An 18,457-nucleotide genomic window follows, 5' to 3' on the forward strand; every position below is an offset into this window, starting at 1 on the left:
AACAATCATTATTTAGAGCAAATAATAGCAATATAATAATACTAATAGTAAAATTAGCTGTAAATAACAATAATTGTGGTAAATAGCATATGCATTATAACCCTATAAAATGTAGCTTTTTAATTTCTTATCCAAATTATTACAAGTGTCCAATATTAGACTGTATAGCATGCTGACCCTATCGCAAAGAAATTAATCAAAGATGGCATTTGGTTGTATGTATCTTGCACTTACAGGTCTGGGGCACATATGTGCACTGCCGGTGACCCGCTCCTGCTGTGATTACATTGGGAGCTGATCTGCAGGTACCGTTAACTCAATGTTTGCCTGCACCTGCAGATCCTTCGGTACACAGGCAGATGGTCGTTCTGTCAGTAGGGCAGGCATGGATCTGATGCTTCTGCAAAGCAGGGACATGGATCCATGCCTTCCCTAGTAAAAGCACCTCCCACAGTGCACAAAAACACTACCTAGGCACACATTTAACCCTTTGATCGCCCCTGATGTTAACCCCTTCCCAGCAAATGTCATTAGTGACAGTGCATATTTTTAGCACTGATCACTGTATTAGTGTCACTGGTCCCCAAAAAGTGTCAAAAGTGTCAGTTAGTGTCTGACTGACCGCCACAATATCGCATTCCTGCTATAAGTTGCTGATCGCTGCCATTAAATATACCATAGATTGTAGACGCTATAACTTTTGCACTATAACTTTTGCGCAAACCAATTAATATACGCTTATTGGGATTTTTTTTTACCAAAAATATGTAGCAGAATCCATTTTGGTCTAAATTGATGACAAATTTAGATTTTCTACGTTTTTTGTATATGTTTTATAGCAAGAAGGTAAAAAAAAATTCTCAAAATGTTTCTGTTTATAGTGCAAAAAATATAAAGCGCAGAGGTGATTAAATATCATCAAAAGAAAGTTCTATTTGTGGGAAAAAAAAACATCAATTTTATTTGTGTACAGTGTCGCACGACCACGCAATATTCAGTTAAAATAATACAGTGCTGTATCCCAAAAAATGTCCTGTTCAGGAAAGGTGGTAAATCTTCTCGAACTGAAGTGGTTAATGGTGTTTTAAGATCTATTTCCATTCCAACTATTTAGGCACCGGCTGCAATGCCTGCTACATGGAAGAGATGTGCAATGTGGAACTCGTGGAAGGAGAAGAGGGACGCATGTGTGTCAACACGGAATGGGGAGCATTTGGGGACACAGGGGAACTGGAAGATTTCCGACTGGAATATGACCGAGTGATAGATGAAGGCTCACTAAATCCTGGTCAGCAACTGTAAGGATACTGAACCTTGTCCTCTATGTCTCTGTAGACATTGTTGTTTAATTATGCAAGCAAACTGGTGCAGAAAGAAACACTGTGTAGGGGCCACACAGAACATGACATCAGTACTGAAATTATCAAATTATCCCTCTGCCCACCTCCTGTCCCACTGCTCCCCATCTGTCCCTCTGCCCCCCCTTTTCCATCTGCCCACCTCCTGTGATGCTGCCCCCCACCTGTCCCTCTGCCTCCTCTTGTGACTCATTCCTGTCCCTCTGCCCACTTCCTGTGATGCTGCCCTCCCACTTGTCTCTCTGCCCCTACCTGTCCCACTGCCCCCCTCCTGTGATGCTGCCCCCCGTTCCTCTGCCCACCTCCTGTGATGCAGCCCCACCACTCCAAGTGTCTCGTGTTTTCACCACTGCCGTACAGAGGCTGCTCAGGGTGCCAGTGGTGATGTCTGTATGAGGAGTCCAGAGATGGGGGAGGATCCATCTGCACGAGGAGTCTCAGGATCCGGTGAGTCAGATGATGGGAAGGATCTATCAGTCTGCACACATTACAATCTGCACAAAGACACATGATTTGGGCGGATGTGATTTTTTTTTTTTTGGGGGGGGAGGGGGGTTTGGACCCAGGCAGCACAATGTATTTGGCCAGCCCTGGGATGTAGGGTGTTTAGGTAGTAATTTGTGGCCTAGTCAAGGTGGTGTTAATCTTTATTCAACCACTTCTCTTTCTGACCTGGTACAGCTATGAGAAGATGATTGGTGGAAAGTACATGGGAGAGCTGGTCAGGCTGGTCCTGATGAAAATGGTGAATGAAAATCTAGCGTTTGGAGGAGAGGCCTCTGAAAAACTGAAGACAAAGGGAAGTTTTGAAACCCAGTTTGTCTCTCAAGTAGAAGGGTGAGGACACTACAACTTTGTTCTGGGAACTGTATTAACAACAATAGGAATGGCAAATAGAACCATAATACAGGAGCATATATGATTTTTTGCATTTCTTGGATATATTGCTCTACATCATCAGTAACTTGCTTCCAATCTATTGATAATGCCTCAGTCAATATGTTATACATTATTTACCTTCTCTCTTAGCCCTTGTACACACGGTCTGACATTCCGACAACCAAATCCGTCCGACGGATTTTGTCCAAAACTGTTGCATACACACATGCATGAAAATCCGATCATACTTAACGTGATGACGTTATTTCGTTAGGACGGGACTACGTTCAGGCTAGTAGCCAATAGCTTTGGTCTAGGAATTTGATCTGAGCATGCGTGGCACTTTGTCCGATCGGAATTCTCTACACATGATCAGACAAAGTCCGATCGGATCATGTTGTCGGAAAATTTTATAGCCCAGCTGGAAAACTTGGTTCCGTCGGATACTCCGACGGAAACAGTCCGATGGAGCCCACACACTGTCGGATTATCCGACAACAAGGTCCTATCGGACATTGTCCATCGGAATGTCCGACCATGTGTACAAGGACTTAGAGGAAGGCTGGTTATATTTGGCTTAGAGGCCATGAAAATTTAGTGCATTAAGTAGTATTCTAAAATGTATTTATATTGTATTTTTATTGTAGTTATTAGGGAATAGGATACAGAAAAAGTAATCAATACTGCTGTCCCTCCAATATGACACCTCCAAAGTGAGCGGTACAGATCACTTTGTTCCTAAATCATCTTTCTACCTTTCTATCCCCTGGGGCCGCGTACACACGCGCGGACTGTTCGCCCAACTTTGTCCGTCCAACAGTTTCGGCAAACAGTCCGCTCAAACTTAGCATGGACGGACATGGCCACACACGACGGACGAACAGTTTGCTGAAACCGTGCGCGATGACGTGAACGGCACGTACGACGGGACGAAAAATACGACGTCCTATACACTGCATTATAGCTTTCGGCGTGAAAATCCTTTCTGAGCATGCGCGCAACTTTGTTTGACGAACAAGCCTACACACGAGCGGACTGTTCGCTGAAACAAGGTTTCAGCGGACAGTTTTACGGAATTTCCGAAAAACCTTGTCCGTCCAACTGTCCGCTGAAACTGTCCGCTGAAAGCCCACACACGAGCGGACTGTCCGCCCAAACACTGTTCAGCGGACAAAGTTGGACGAACAGTCCGCCCGTGTGTACGCGGCCTGACACTTTCTCAGACTGTTAACAAGTGTTCATTGACTAAGCTTAGGTGAGCGTAAGCAGAAAAGGAGACGAGTGGTATAGTCAGGAAAGTTTTGTACAGATTGCAAAAATTGTATAATTTTTCAAACATGGAACATTATTTGCATGACTTCTATAGCCTGTTGTAATCCTATTCATCTTCTATCTCTCACAGTCCTCATCTATCACCTATATTTCTTAATTGCTCATCAAAGGACACAGGATCAGTTGATTTTGAGACCACTGGGTTACACTGTTCCCTTCAGGAGGCATTGGACACTGGCAAACAATGCTGTTGGCCAGCCAAATATAACTCCTTCCATTTCAACGACGCTTCAGTTGTTTGCTAATGTCCTAGGAGGAGGAACGTCTATTCTCCTCAAAGACAGGTTCACCAATTTATACTAGACGTTTTTCTTGTTGTCAAAACTATTTTTTTTGTCAGTGGTTATAAAGCCTAAAAATGTTTTACCTTAATGCATTTCTTTCATAGAGTAAAAAATGTTTAAGAATGAGTATCACCTTGACTTTACAATCACTTTAAGCGCTTGCCGACCAGTGCACGACGATGTATGGCTGCACAAATGGGCGTACCTGTATGTCCCCTTTAATTCAAGGGCTAGTGGGTGCCTGCACCCGCCACGCGTGCCACGTGAGCGTGCCCTCAGTTTCCCTGTTCTACCTAGCAACATGACAGGGATCTACTGCTCCCAGTGATCAGGAGCAGTGATCGCTGTCATTTTCTAGTGAGCCCATCCCCCCTACAGTTAGAACACAGTGAGGGAACACACTTAACTCCTTGATCGCACCCTAGTGTTTAACCTTTTCCGTGCCAGTGTCATTTACACAGTAATCGGTGAATTTGTATAGCACTGATCGCCGTATAAATGTCACTGGTCCCAAATTAGTGTCTGATGTGTCCACTGCAATGTTGCAGTCACAATAAAAATCGCAGATCGTCACCATTACTAATAAAAAAATAATAATAATAAAAATACCATAAATCTATCCCCTATTTTTTAGACGCTATAACTTTTGCGCAAACCAATCAATATATGCTTATTGCATTTTTTTTTTACCAAAAATATTAGAAGAATACATAGCGGCCTAAACTGAGGAAAACATTTTTTTATTTGTTTTTTTTTTGGTATTTGATATTTATTATAGCAAAAGGTAAAAAAAATTACGCTCTTTTTTTTTTTATAGCGCAAAAAATAAAAACCGCAGAGGTTATCAAATACCACCAAAAGAAATCTCTATTTGTGGGAAAAAAAGGACATCAATTTTGTTTGGGTACAAGGTTGCATGACTGCGTAATTGTCAGTTAAAGCGTCACAGTGCCGTATCGCAAAAAGTGCTCTGGTCAGGAAGGGGGTAAATCCTTCCGGGGCTGGAGTGGTTAAGTAGCTGAACTGGGCTTCCTTTGCAGTAATCTGGAATGATTGATCCCCAGTGCTGCCTTGCAGGCCATACCTGGACTCTGCAGAACCAAGGATTACAGGGTTAACCTGTAATGTGACCTGGCAGAGAGGATCAGATTGGATAGCAGCGGATGTCAGCAGACATGTCACTGCTGACATCTGCCACTCCATAAACGGGAATGGAGTGTCTGATCAGGTCCACCTGAAAAACTGACAGGCGGACCTGATAAAAAAGCCAATGTGAAAGGGGCCTTACTAAAACTGGTGCACACAGAATTTGGTGCAGCTTTGCATAGTAACCAATCAGCTTCTGGATTTTTATTTGTCAAAGCTTAAAGGGTTTGTTAAGGTTCGTTTTTTTTTTTTTAAATAACAAACATGTCATACTTACTTCCTCTGTGCCTGGGCCAGAAACCAGGAAGCAACTGAAGAAGTGTAAATAAAAAAGTTGAAAATAAATATAATATACCTTCCTATCTGTTTACTAATGTTAGGAGAATAAGGATTAAAAACAGTTAATGTTGATTGAAAGATTTTAGTTACACTTCATAAAATAGTAATAGCCAATATATGGCCATTTGCTGGGCTAATAGGCAAGAGATTGTCAAAAAAAATAAACGGGGGGCGGCACTGCCATGGGGAACATGTACCTAAGCAAAAAATGAAAATCGGTTTTGCTTTGAGCTCCAAAGATAAAAAAATTATTCTTTCACCACAGCAAAGGAAGCCCAAAACTCATACTGGTAAAACTCAGTTGGACTCTGAGACCAAAAAAGAGTTTTTCCATAAACTTGTAAATACAGGCCCAAATTTGGCATCTAGTTAATTTGTAAATCTTTGACTCCTAACTCATCCTCTGTCCGATGCTGCATATGTCCCCCACCGGCTCCAGACTCAGAACTGAGCAATCAAACACAGCTGATCTTCGCCCCTCCAACACTCACTGGAGTGCTAGGCTGTGGAGGGGGTGGGGGTACTGGCTCAGGCTCTCAGAGGCTCGCTGAGAGCCTGAGCCAGTTGTTGGTCTGACACCCAAAACGTTGTTGTCTCTGGCCTGGTGGCTCACTAATGCCTTGTTTTCACTGAGCGGAACAGTTCAGGTCGGTACAGTTTGGAAGGGTTAGACTGGTCCGGCCTATTCAGGTGAGCGTTTCCACTGCAAGTCGGACCACCAGGGGCCATGCGGTGTTTAGAAAAATGCCTTTGACGTGAGCATTGACGTTTTTTCTGTCTGCCAATTAGTGGAATGTATTGTGTGATGCCAGTAGCTCCACCCTAACAGTACCGTACCATTTTCTATGGCCCCACATCTGAAGCAGGGCCCTGAATGGTGCGGTATGGTTTAGTTGTATGGCCCGCTTTCATAATGGAAACACTCAAAATAGCATACCATACCAAACCAAACCAAACCGATCCGCCCAGTGGAAATGAGGAATAACTCAGCCCTGGTATCCGGTAAGTCTTTGCTTCCAACAGATACCAGCCTGACAGGCTGGGGAGGTAAAGTTCTAGACACCTTGCCTTGGTTGCCAGATGAAGCCTGCTTGCCAGAAGAAGCCTATCTATCAAAATTCTGGAGCTCTGAGCGATCCGTCTGTCTTTTTAAATGTTGAATTCCTCGACTACACATTAATCTGGCCAGGATTCAGTTGGACAATGCCACAGAAATGGTACATGTCAATCATCAGGGAGGAACCAGGAGTTTAGGAAAGAGAAAGTAGAACTGATTATGTCTTTGGCAGAACATCACTTTCCATTCTTGTCCGCTGTCCACATTCAAAGTGTAGACAATTTGCAGGAGGACTACCTAAGCTGGCAATGCCTGGATCTGTAAGAATGGTCCCTACACCCATAAGTGTTCAGGACCTATGTCACAGATGGGGATTCCAGGTGTGTACCTCATAACTTTCTCGTTCAGCAACTGAATAGGTTTATATCCACAGAGAACCTTTGGCAGAAGGGCAATTTGTTCTGGTGACTCTTCAGTGGTGGCTGGTGGGGGGGGCGGCAAACCAAAGCCAATCACCCTCCCCCAGGATAGATGGGTGGGAATGCAGCGATTCCCCCCAACCCCGTGGGAGATGGGCAGTAATGCGGCAGTGATCTGGGGCCTCCTGACCTTAGGAAGGTGGTAGATCAGGCAGACATAAATCTGGGCTGCAGCTCCTCGCTCCAGGGCCATCGCTTTTGCTCCAGGCCGAACAGGAAGTGGGTCCTGCCTGAGACGCGATTGGCCGGGAGTCCTAAGATTCCCTGCCCAATAGGAACTCAGGAACAGCTTACTGATTAATACCAGGAGGAAAATCAGGAAGACAATATAGAATATTAATCCGCTATTGTCACACAAGTGGGTGGGCTCAGGGCGCAGGGCTCTGCGCCCCGAGCCCATCCTGTTTTGAAGCCAATTAGAGCCTTAGGCTCTAATCATGTGCTTGAAAAAAACAAAACATTGAAATCCATGCATTCGGGGGCCCCACATGTAGATTAGGGGGCCGGACCCATGGTTGGGGAGGTCCCTGCATCCCCTATGGATGGGCTGCCACTGTGACATTTACTCCAACCTATCATCAGAAATCTGGCAGACAACCCATGAGCTCTACCAGATCTGTCCAAAGGGCCAGTTTACCACCCTGCTTCACGGTCACTGGCTTTGAGGGCATGATATATTCACACAATTCCCTACATTTTAGCGGGTTGATATTTAAACATCTACTAATGCAAGCTTGGTGCATAAGATCCTGCAGGCAACTCTTTGAGCTGTAGGCAGCCCCTAGTGTTTATTTTGTTCTTCTGTTGGTAGGCTGTTAGCATTGCTGTTTGTTTTTTGCCCACCACTCAGCTGGACTGCTTTGGGACATCCCAATGGCCTCAGATTCAGCTGATCCAGTGTCCCTTGATGAAAGCTTAAGAACACAGGATTTTTATACTCACTGTAAAAATCCTTTTCTTCAAGTTCATCGAGGGACACTAGTCCCATCCCTCTACGTTTATGATTTATTTATTACAGGTACTTACTGTATATAGCACCATCAATTTTAGGCAGCGCTTTACATATATATTGAACATTCACATCAGTCCCTGCCCTCAAGGAGCTTACAATCTATGGTCCCTAACTCACATTCATACATATGATCTACTCCTAATGCTGCTTTTCTAAAAACTGAAGCTTAATAGGTGTGGGACAGGTTATACTTGGCTGGCCAACAGCTTTTTTTTTTATTTTGCTTGTGTCCAATTCCTCTTAAGGTTAGAAGTATAACCAAATTCAACTGATTCAACTGATCCTGTGTGCTTTTAGGATCCAAGAAAAGGATTTTACAAAAACCCTGTTATCCTCTTCCTCAGGGATTCTTCAGACTTTAGACAGACTTGCAACATCCTGCGGACACTGGGCATGCAACCCACATTGGCAGATTGTCAGGCTGTACACATGGCCTGTGAGAGTGTGTCCACACGAGCCGCTGGTATGTGTGGTGCTGGTCTGGCTGCTGTTCTCAATCGAATGCATAAGCACCGAGGAGACGACATTCTGAAGATCACAGTGGGAGTGGATGGATCTGTTTACAAGCTCCACCCTGCGTAAGATAACTTTTGACCTTTTACAATAAGATATTGCAATGTGTCCACTGTGTTGATTACATAAAGTGAAGGAAAAAAAAGTATTTGATCCCCTGCTCATTTTGTATGTTTGCCCACTGAGAAAGAAATGATCGGTCTATAATTTTAATGGTAGGTTTATTTTAACAGTGAGAGACAGAACAACAACAAAAATATCCAGAAAAATGCATTTCAAAAAAGTTATAAATTGATTTGTATTTAACAAGTGAAAAACATATTTGATCCACTATCAATCATCAAGATATGCCTGAAACCACATTGTAGGCTAGAATGTCAGCCGATCAACATGCCTCCCTACTTTCTGAGATGATAAAGATGAATGCATTTTAGCACAAAGTGTAAAGGCATGCCGTTATTAGCTCATGATACACTATTGTTGTGAGATTTTTAACATAGTATTAGAAAACGGGTCATAAATCTACTAAGATCCGACACCAGTGGACTAATGCTATATTATTTTTTCTTTTTCAGTTTCAAAGACAAGTTTCATGCTACAGTTCACAAAATGACCCCTTCTTGTGAAATTACCTTCATCCAATCAGAGGAAGGCAGTGGTAGAGGAGCTGCTCTGATATCTGCAGTGGCCTACAAAATGGCTTCTCTTATTGGACATTAGCCATTGTACCACTCTCTCTCCCTGGACGCCTGTTTTCATACCACCTCCCTACTGAGTCTCTGCAAACCTGCTTACCAGAGACAAAACTATTAGAGGCTTCAGCCAAGAGTTTCATAAATATGAAGGGTGGCTACTGAACTGCTACAGAACAGATTTTTTTTTCCCAGAGTAAGTGCCACCTGATACACGTGTAGAACAATGTTGTATCATTCAGTCCTACCAGAATGATAAAGCCGTGACTAACATTTACCAATCAACACCTCTTTAAGGTTGAACTGGATGGACTTGTGTCTTTTTTCGACCTGACTAACTATGTAACTATGTAACTCAGATATGGCCACCTAGACTTTGTTGAATTTACAGTGTTTTTAGAAGGAATTTCTTTCAAAATTCTGCAGCACCCTACATCGGCCATCTGGACAGACTCACATAAGTAATGGTCCTTTACCTCAAGAAAAGTGGATAAAATGAAACTTTATACTTACAGCTTTAAAGCAAACAGGGAGAGAAAACTACACGTGGTAATGTTTTAAAGAAAAAATATTAGTATATTGACTCAATTTCGATGGTAGGAATGACTGACTTCTCTAAAGTAGTATCCCTCCTGTGGATATTCTCAGGTTACAGTTGTCTATCCTCATGTTCCACCCTGACAGAACACAACAGAATAACCAGTTTACAGACAATGAAGGTCTGATGAACATTAAAGAAGACCGGACAAGAAATGATGTCATGCATTCACCTCTATGCATTATTGCAGCTTCAGGTTAATGGCGGCAAGTTATAAAGCAGGGTGTGTGTAATTCAATTGGCACAATGGCAAGAACATGGGAATGATTGCAGCCAGGAATTCAATTTCAAGTATACCTTATCCTCAAGGCCACATGCACACTTGCAAATTGGCCCAACAGCATTTCCATGTGAGAACCCCAGCAGGGGGTTCCTGACGATTAGTTGTGGAAGGCAGCCTTTTTAAGTGCAATAGGGTGCTGCCAGCTCCCACATCTAATTGCGGCTGCCCGCAACCTGCAAGTGATCGGCCCTGGACACAAACAGTCTGCATCCAGGACCTGACCGAGCACTTGCAAGTGATCGCTGCATAGTGATTACATGCAATTGGCCAAAATAAGCTGCAGGAGCCAGCAGCCTCCTATTGCTTTCAATGGGACTGTTCCCAGAGTTGACTGCCTCCCACAGTTAATTGCCCAGGACCCACCGTTGGTGTTTCACATGTAAACTCTGTTGGGCCAATACACAAGTATGAACGTAGCCTAAAAAAACATAATGATAACAACCATGCAATGCCTAAACACCATCACTGTCTTCTATGACTTAAAATGTATGTATTATATAATATACAATGCATCCAGAAAGTATTCACAGCGCTTTGCTTTTTCCACATTTTGTTATGTTACCGCCATTATTCCAAAATGGATTAAATTCATTATTTTCTTCAAAATTCTACAAACAATACCCCATAGTGACAATGTAAAAGAAGTTTGTTTGAAACTTTGCAAATTTATAAAAAAAAAAAAGAAAATCACATGTACCTAAGTATTCACAGCCTTTGCTCAATACTTTGTTGAAGCACCTTTGGCACCAATTGCAGCGTCAGGTCTTTTTGAGGATGATGCTACAAGCTTGGCACACCTATTTTGGACAGTTTCTTTCATTCTTCTTTGCAGGACCTCTCAAGCTCCATTAGGTTGGATGGGGAGCGTCGGTGCACGGTCATAATGACATCATGAAAGAAGTTTGAAATCTTTGCAAATTTATTAAAAATAAAAAACAAAAAAAAATCACAAGTACATACATTTTCACAGCCTTTGCAAAAACACTTTGTGGAAGCACCTTTGGCATCAATTACAGCCTCAAGTCTTTTTGAGTATGATGCTATAAGCTTGGCACAATGATTTTTGGTCAGTTTCTCCCATTCTTCTTTGAGGAACCTCTCAAGCTCCATTGGGTTGGATGGGAAGCTTCGGTGCACAGCCATTTTCAGATCTCTCCCGAGATGTGTTCAATCGGGTTCAAGTCTTGGCTCTGACTGGGCCACTCAAGGACATTCACAAAGTTGTCCCGTAGTCACTCCTTTGTTATCTTGGCTGTGTGCTTAGGGTCGTTGTCCTGTTGGAAGATGAACCTTCGCCCCAGTCTGAGGTCCAGAGCACTCAGGAGCAGGTTTTCACCAAGGATGTCTCTGTACATTGCTGCATTAATTTTTCCCTCGATCCTGACTAGTCTCCCAGTCCCTGCCACTGAAAAACATCCCTACAGCATGATGCTGCCACCACCATGCTTCACGGTAGGGGTGGTATTGGGCAGGTGATGAGTGGTGCCTGGTTTCCTCCAGACATGACGCTTGCTATTCAAGCCAAAGAGTTCAATTTTTGTTTCATCAGAGAAGAGAATTTTTTTCCTGTGGTCTGAGAGTCCATCAGGTGCCTTTTGGCAAACTCCAAGGTTGTCATGTGCCTTTTACTGAGGAGTGGCTTCCGTATGGCCACTCTACCATACAGGCCTGATTGGTGGAGTGCTGCAGAGATGGTTGTTCTTCTGGAAGGTTCTCCTCTCTCCACAGAGAAACGCTGGAGCTCTGTCAGGGTGACCATCAGGTTCTTGGTCACCTCCTTGACTAAGGCCTTTCTCCCCCAATTCCGGTCAGCTCTAGGAAGAGTCTATTTAAGGATGATGGAGGCCACTGTAATCTGCAGAAAATTTTCTGTACCCTTCCCCAGATCTGTGCCTCAAAAAGTGAAGCGCTCTGAATACTTTCCGAATGCACTGTGAATGTGATAGTACTAGAGCTACACTATGGTCTGGAACAGTTTAAAGAAATAAAAGGAAAAATAATAAATAATGTATTGAACTCTAGGCAAGCAGTTGTATTCACAGATTAGATACCTACAATATCTCACAAAAGTGAGTACACCCCTCACATTTTTTGTAAATATTTAATTATTTCTTTTCATCTGACAACACTGAAGAAATTATACTTTGCTACAATGTAAAGTAGTGAGTGTGCAGCTTGTATAACAGTGTAAATTTGCTGTCCCCTAAAAATAACTCAACACACAGCCACTAATGTCTAAAATGCTGGCAACAAAAGTGAGTACACCCATAAGTGAAAATGTCCAAATTGGGCCCAATTGGCCATTTTCCCTCCCCGATGTCATGTGACTCGTTAGTGTTACAAGGTCTCAGGTGTGAATGGGGAGCAGGTGTGTTAAATTTGGTGTTATCGCTCTCACTTTCTCATACTGGTCACTGGAAGTTCAACATGGCACCTCATAGCAAAGATCTGAGGATCTAAAATGATGTGCTACATAAAGATGGCCTAGGCTATAAGAAGACTGGCAAGACCCTGAAAGTGAACTGCAGCATGGTGGCCAAGACCATACAGCGGTTTAACAGGACAAGTTCTACTCAGACCAGGCCTCGCCATGGTTGACCAAAGTAGTTGTGTGTATATGCTCAGTGTCATATCCAGAGGTTATCTTTAAGAAATAGATGTATGAATGCTGCCAGCATTGCTGCAGAGGTTGAAGGGGTGGGGGTCAGCCTGTCAGTGCTCAGACCATACACCGCACACTGCATCAAATTGGACTGCATGGCTGTCATCCCAGAAGGAAGCCTCTTCTAAAGATGATGCACAAGAAAGCCCACAAAATGTTTGTTGTAGACAAGCAGACTATGGACATGGATTACTGGAATCATGTCCTGTGGTCTGATGAGACCAAGATAAACTTATTTGGTTCAGATGGTGTCAAGTGTGTGTGGCAGCAACCAGGTGAGGAATACAAGGACAAGTGTGTCTTGCCTACAGTCAAGCATGGTGGTGGGAGTGTCATAGTCTGGCTGCATGATTGCTGCCGGCACTGGGGAGCTACAGTTTATTGAGGGAACCATGAATGCCAACATGTACTGTGACATACTGAAGCAGAGCATGATCCCCTCTCTTCGGAGACTGGGCCCCACCATCTCTGCAGCACTCCAGTCTAACATGATTACGACCCCAAACACACCTCCAAGACGACCACTGCCTTGCTAAAGAAGCTGAGAGTAAAGGTGATGGACTGGTCAAGCATGTCTCCAGACCTAAACCCTATTGAGCATCTGTGGGACATCCTCAAATGGAAGGTGGAGGAGTGCAAGGTCTCTAACATTCACCAGCTCTGTGATGTTGTCATGGAGGAGTGGAAGACTCCAGTGGCAACCTGTGAAGCTCTAGTGAACTCCATGCACAAGAGGGTTAAGGCAGTGCTGGAAAATAATGGTGGGCAGACAAACTATTGACACTTTTGGCCCAATTTGGACATTTTCACGTAGGGGTGTACTCACTTTTGTTGCCAGTGGTTTAGACATTAATATCTGTGTGTTGAGTTATTTTGAGGGGACAGCAAATTTACACTGTTATACAAGCTGTACACCAGGAGTGTCCAACCAGTGACCTGGGGGCCACATGTGGCCCGCAGAGCCCTCTAATGTGGCCCGTAACCTCCTGCTCTGGGATGGCTGGTTGGCAAGCCCAGATCGCGGATTGCCGATCCATCATCCTAGAGCATCAGCGTTGTGAAAGAATCCGGCAGTAGAGAAAGCAAGCGCTTGCGGAGCAGAGCCGCATACGCCAATGCTTTCTGTATAGCGCTGGCTCCTGTCACAGACGGAGTGATACCAAATATGGGCATATCTGTTCTGCAGTGGGTACTGGGCTACTTTCAAACTGACCTGCAGGTGCAGCACCTACCTCCCAATCCAATCCGCTAAAAAAAACAGAAGGGGATCCATCCCTTTCCGTCTGGGTGGATCGGATCACAGGGCACATAGAGTAGAGTGCTCTGTCATCCGCCCGCTCCACTGATTGTAGCCCGCCACCGGTTACCAAGTCACTTAAGTCCTGCTAGCAGCATCTTTGAAGCAATGAAGGAGCGGTGTGTATACTCCGCTCCTGCCCATTGAAATCAATGGGGCAGCATGGCTATACCGCCGGCATAGCGCTAATTATTTTCAGCTGATCTAACTAAAAAGCAGTTTTCTCAGTTTCTTTAATTCTTGCCTGGAACATCCCTAATAATAAACTCAGAGAAGGTGTCCAAATGGCAAAATTCAAACCATCTGAACTGGTCCTCAGTTTTAAGGAGTAGCAGATCTACTCCAGGGCCAAACTTATAGCCCTACTTCACATAATACCTCCATCAACCACCACCAGAAACCTGATTTCTGTTTCTTGTACTCATTCTCTAGTTCACTGTCAGAACATATGACCACAGAAGAGCGATATAGAATGACCAGTCTGATTTTTAGTTCCCTGTTTCCTTTACTTGTGAACATCATCCCTTCACAAAAAGCAACATTGCTCCCTTCGAAATTAGTTGTGTATTTAATAGCAAACAATCAGTATTTTTTTTTATTAAGCTGGCTTCTGTAATTTAAGTTGAGTTATATTAGCCATTAGTAGTCTGTTGTGCACCAATTTTGACACATTAATCCTGAATTAGAGAACTTGTGCAAATTCCTGGTAGGTATCCCATCAGTCTGTAAAGCCCCGTACACATGATCGAAAATAATTCCGACCGTGTGTATGCTCCAGGGGACTTTTGCGGGCGGAATTTTCGCCCGCAAAAGATTGAGAGCAGGTTCTCTATTTTTCCGACAGAAAAAGTTCAGATCGGAAACTCCTATCATCTGTAGCAAAATTCCTACGCATGCTTGGAAGCACTGAACTTAATTTTCTCGGATCGTCGTAGTGTTGTACGTCACTGCGTTCTTGACGATCAAAAGTTCAGAGAACTTTTGTGTGACCGTGTGTATGCAAGCCAAGCTTGAGCAGTCCATCTGAAAAACCATCCAAGATTCTTCGGACGAAAACTCAGATTGTGTGTGTATGCGGTATAAGCCTCTGGATAAGTAAGAACTGAATGATAACATGGTCTTGGGTCTATCTATAAACTTTCACCCAGTATTCACTAATTTTTCTAATTGAATCATTTTAAAAAATGTGTGAATTTGGTTGAAAGTTATGTAAATGTATGTGAAAAAAATATAAGAGTCTGATTCATTGAGGCTGGGTTCACACTAGAACACGCAGCGGCTCACAACAGGAATCCGATGCATCTCTTATCACCATTTCAGGTCTGATTTCAGTCCGAATTTTTGACTGAATTTGGACCTGAAACTGACAAAAATACGCATAGGGCTCCTGTGCAATTCGCATCGGACATGTGTAAACTGGCTCAATAGAGGTGTGAACCCAGCCTTAAACTGGAGAAAAAAATAAGTACACATTTGAAATTGATGCCCATAACAACCAATCACTATCTATTCTACAAGTAAAACTCTGGGCAAACAGCGAAATACAAAGCTTAAATACATATATGTTAACTGTTTTACATATCAAAAGATTTTGTAATTGTGGTCCGCCAGTACTATGATTTACACTCATCTGCCACACTGCACAGACAGGTGACACACTTATTTCCTAGTTCAGCATATCAGTTGTCTGGCTCATCTTTGGGGCTTCCTATATCACCTCTCGGCCTCCAGTCTGATTGGTGGATAGTAAATGAGTAGTGTCACCTATGGCCAATGTGCAGGAAGCTGACCCAAAAAACAGTAAAGCTGACTCTAATAACCATTGCGGTAAACCACAAAATAATAGAGAGTGATCATCTAACAGAAGTGTGTGTATCAGAAGAATGGCTGATCAAACAAAAATTTTGTCAGGTAATACAGTAAGCACATATTTACAACCATGAATATAGCGATTTGCCTGCAATTAGCGATTCATAAAATGACTAGATGCTAAGGACAAGAAGCACAGTTTTGTGCTCAGTTCTTCTCTTCCATTTTGATAAATGAATCATATGTTTGTTGGCTTGCAAAGTTCAAGAAAGTCGGGACTTTTTTTTTTTCTTTAATCCTACTGCAAACCCAATATTCTCGGTTCACCAGGTTCATTGTTAGTGTACAGACTATAGACTATACCTCTTATAAATGATGCTGCTTAATGTCAATCCAGACTTACAATGGTTACCTGTGTGGAAGTGTATTATGTACAGTACATTAATATTATGTGATTACCGTGACTGTGTCATTATTGTGTTAATTTTTTTTTGGTATACATTGACAGAGAAAGGTGGAAAAATGTAATTGTTTTTAAATATATGCAGTTTGTTCTGACAGCAAAGCTGTATGTATATTTCTAATATGAGACCTGTATTTTAGGCTTGAATGGTACAAACCACCCATGTTCACGTTGGCTAAAGCCCCAATGTGACAATGTGCATTCTACATGTCTTTTCTGTTTTTGTGTTGTTTAATTTATAGTTGTACAGCTTAAAGGCCAAAATAATTATATGATTGCTATACTGCAGATAACCTTAAAAAGCTAATCAAGTGTAGGCACCCTTAACCTATTGAGCTCCGGAAGGTTTTACCCCCTGGGTTTTAGCAAATCGACCCCATAGACTTTGCATGATTGCACTGAATTTTTTTGTCCCAGTATGAACCTGAACGAATTGCTTCGATTTGCAGCTGACTTTAGAATTTCAAAGCTGCAAGACAACACATGTTGAGTCTCTATATTGTCTAATATGATACATGTGCAGTTCAGGGAATGGAACAAGAAAAAATACTTCATATAAATACAAATGGTACAGCCCCTACAATAATTAACAACAGATTTTTCAATTTTATGTGTAGTTAGTTCCTGCTTTATGACATAGTTTTCATGTAAGCAGATTACGTCTTTGGCTGTATGTGTAATACAGATACTCTGAGTATATAGCTGTGTTGTAAGGAGACAGTCAGTTTCATAGTTTATTTTTAATCTGCTTTTCAGTTTCTTATTGAAATTATAATTTAAAAGTTATCTATGCAGTGGTCATATTTGGCAATATATTAAATTATGATGTCATACTCTCTAGGTGACAAAACCACAGGATTGGTGTCACAAAGTTGTTGCACGAGTCTGAAAAGTATTAAAGCATTGTAACTATTAACATCTCCAGTGTAAAGTGTGTTCTGTTCTGCAAATACATTTTATTACCGAAGAGTAAAAAAGGTGCAATATAGGAAAGAGCTACAAATAACATCCATAACTTTGTATGTAATTACAATTTTACATAATTTTACATAATTACAAAATTATTATTTATTTTTTTGTTCCTTTTTTTTCCTTTTGATCACAAAACCTCTATTTTCAGCTGCATAAGGGGCTTATAGAGAGGGAGTGGAGAGTGCAGGGAGTGAAACAGAGGTACATTGATCTTTCCATCTTATTAGCTGTGCAGGGGGGGGGGGGGGGGTGTCATCACAAGTCTGATCATTGGAGGACAGACAAGCTGTGCTCCGAACACAGGCAGAATACTGACTGCACTTGGTTGCATGTGCTCTCATGCCTAGTGTGGTCAGTTTGAAATAGGAAAGCAAGGGGACTGGAAGGAAGAAATACAAAGAGAACAGGATACTTTTTAACACAAGTACATGTAACAGGCACATATTAGGAATATAGAATGTTGGGGTAACAAACACTGTTAGGCCTCTTTCACATGGGGGCCTCCATTTTGCGGATTCCAATCTACAGTCCCACTCTTCTCTTTGTGGAAACCATGTGGAAACTGACTGCCTGTCCATTCTCATCCGATCCTACCCGTTCTGATCAGCCTGACGGAGGGAAAATAGGACCATCAATCCATTTGGATTTTGAGAGCAGGATCAGATCAGATGGAGGCGGGTGTCAGCGGATATATGTCTGCTGACATCCGCTGCACCAGAGAGGGGACTGCAAGATCCAAAAAGATCTGAAAAACTGATAGGCGAACCTGATCTGAAAGCCCATGTGAAAGGACCCTAAGGCCGCGTACACACGGGCGGACTGTTCGCCCAACTAAGTTCGTCAGACAATCCAACAAACAGTCCGTTCAAAATTTGCATGAACGGACTTGACCACACACGATGAGCAGACAGTCCGCTGAAAGCGTGCGCGATGACGTGAACGGCACGTACGACGGGACGAGAAATTCGACGTCCAATACACTGCAATGCAACCTTCGCCGTGTAAATCCTTTCTGAGCATGCGCCAAACTTAGTCTGTCGAACTAGCCTACACACGAGCGGACTGTCCGCTGAAACCAAGTTTGGACGGACTGTCTTACGGAAATTCCGTAAGACTTTGTTCGTCAGACTGTCCGCTGAAACAGTCCGCTGAAGCCCACACACGAGCGGATTGTCCGCTGAAACACTGTTCAGCGGACTAAGTTGGGCGAACAGTCCGCCCGTGTGTACGCGGCCTAAGACATTGTTCTGGATCAGCCTCTACTTCCAAGACTAAGATACCG

At 42.9% G+C, this 18,457-nt stretch overlaps 1 protein-coding gene across 2 annotated transcripts in view; it reads left to right on the top strand.

Annotated features, from left to right (window-relative positions):
- Positions 1-17,121, top strand: part of GCK (glucokinase) — a 56,500-nt gene extending 39,379 nt beyond the window's left edge. For both annotated transcript variants that reach the window (XM_077469681.1, XM_077469680.1), the window contains 4 exons: positions 1,115-1,298; positions 2,040-2,195; positions 8,231-8,464; positions 8,975-17,121. In XM_077469681.1, the coding sequence (XP_077325807.1) occupies positions 1,115-1,298; positions 2,040-2,195; positions 8,231-8,464; positions 8,975-9,119 (719 nt within the window). In that variant the 3' untranslated portion in view covers positions 9,120-17,121. The remainder of the gene's footprint in view (positions 1-1,114; positions 1,299-2,039; positions 2,196-8,230; positions 8,465-8,974) is intronic.
- The last annotated feature ends 1,336 nt before the right edge of the window (positions 17,122-18,457 follow it).

The sequence above is a fragment of the Lithobates pipiens genome, unplaced genomic scaffold, assembly GCF_037356315.1.
Source record: "Lithobates pipiens isolate NorthernLeopardFrog02 unplaced genomic scaffold, aLitPip1_a1.2 Scaffold_8, whole genome shotgun sequence".
Taxonomy (NCBI): Eukaryota; Metazoa; Chordata; class Amphibia; order Anura; family Ranidae; genus Lithobates; species Lithobates pipiens.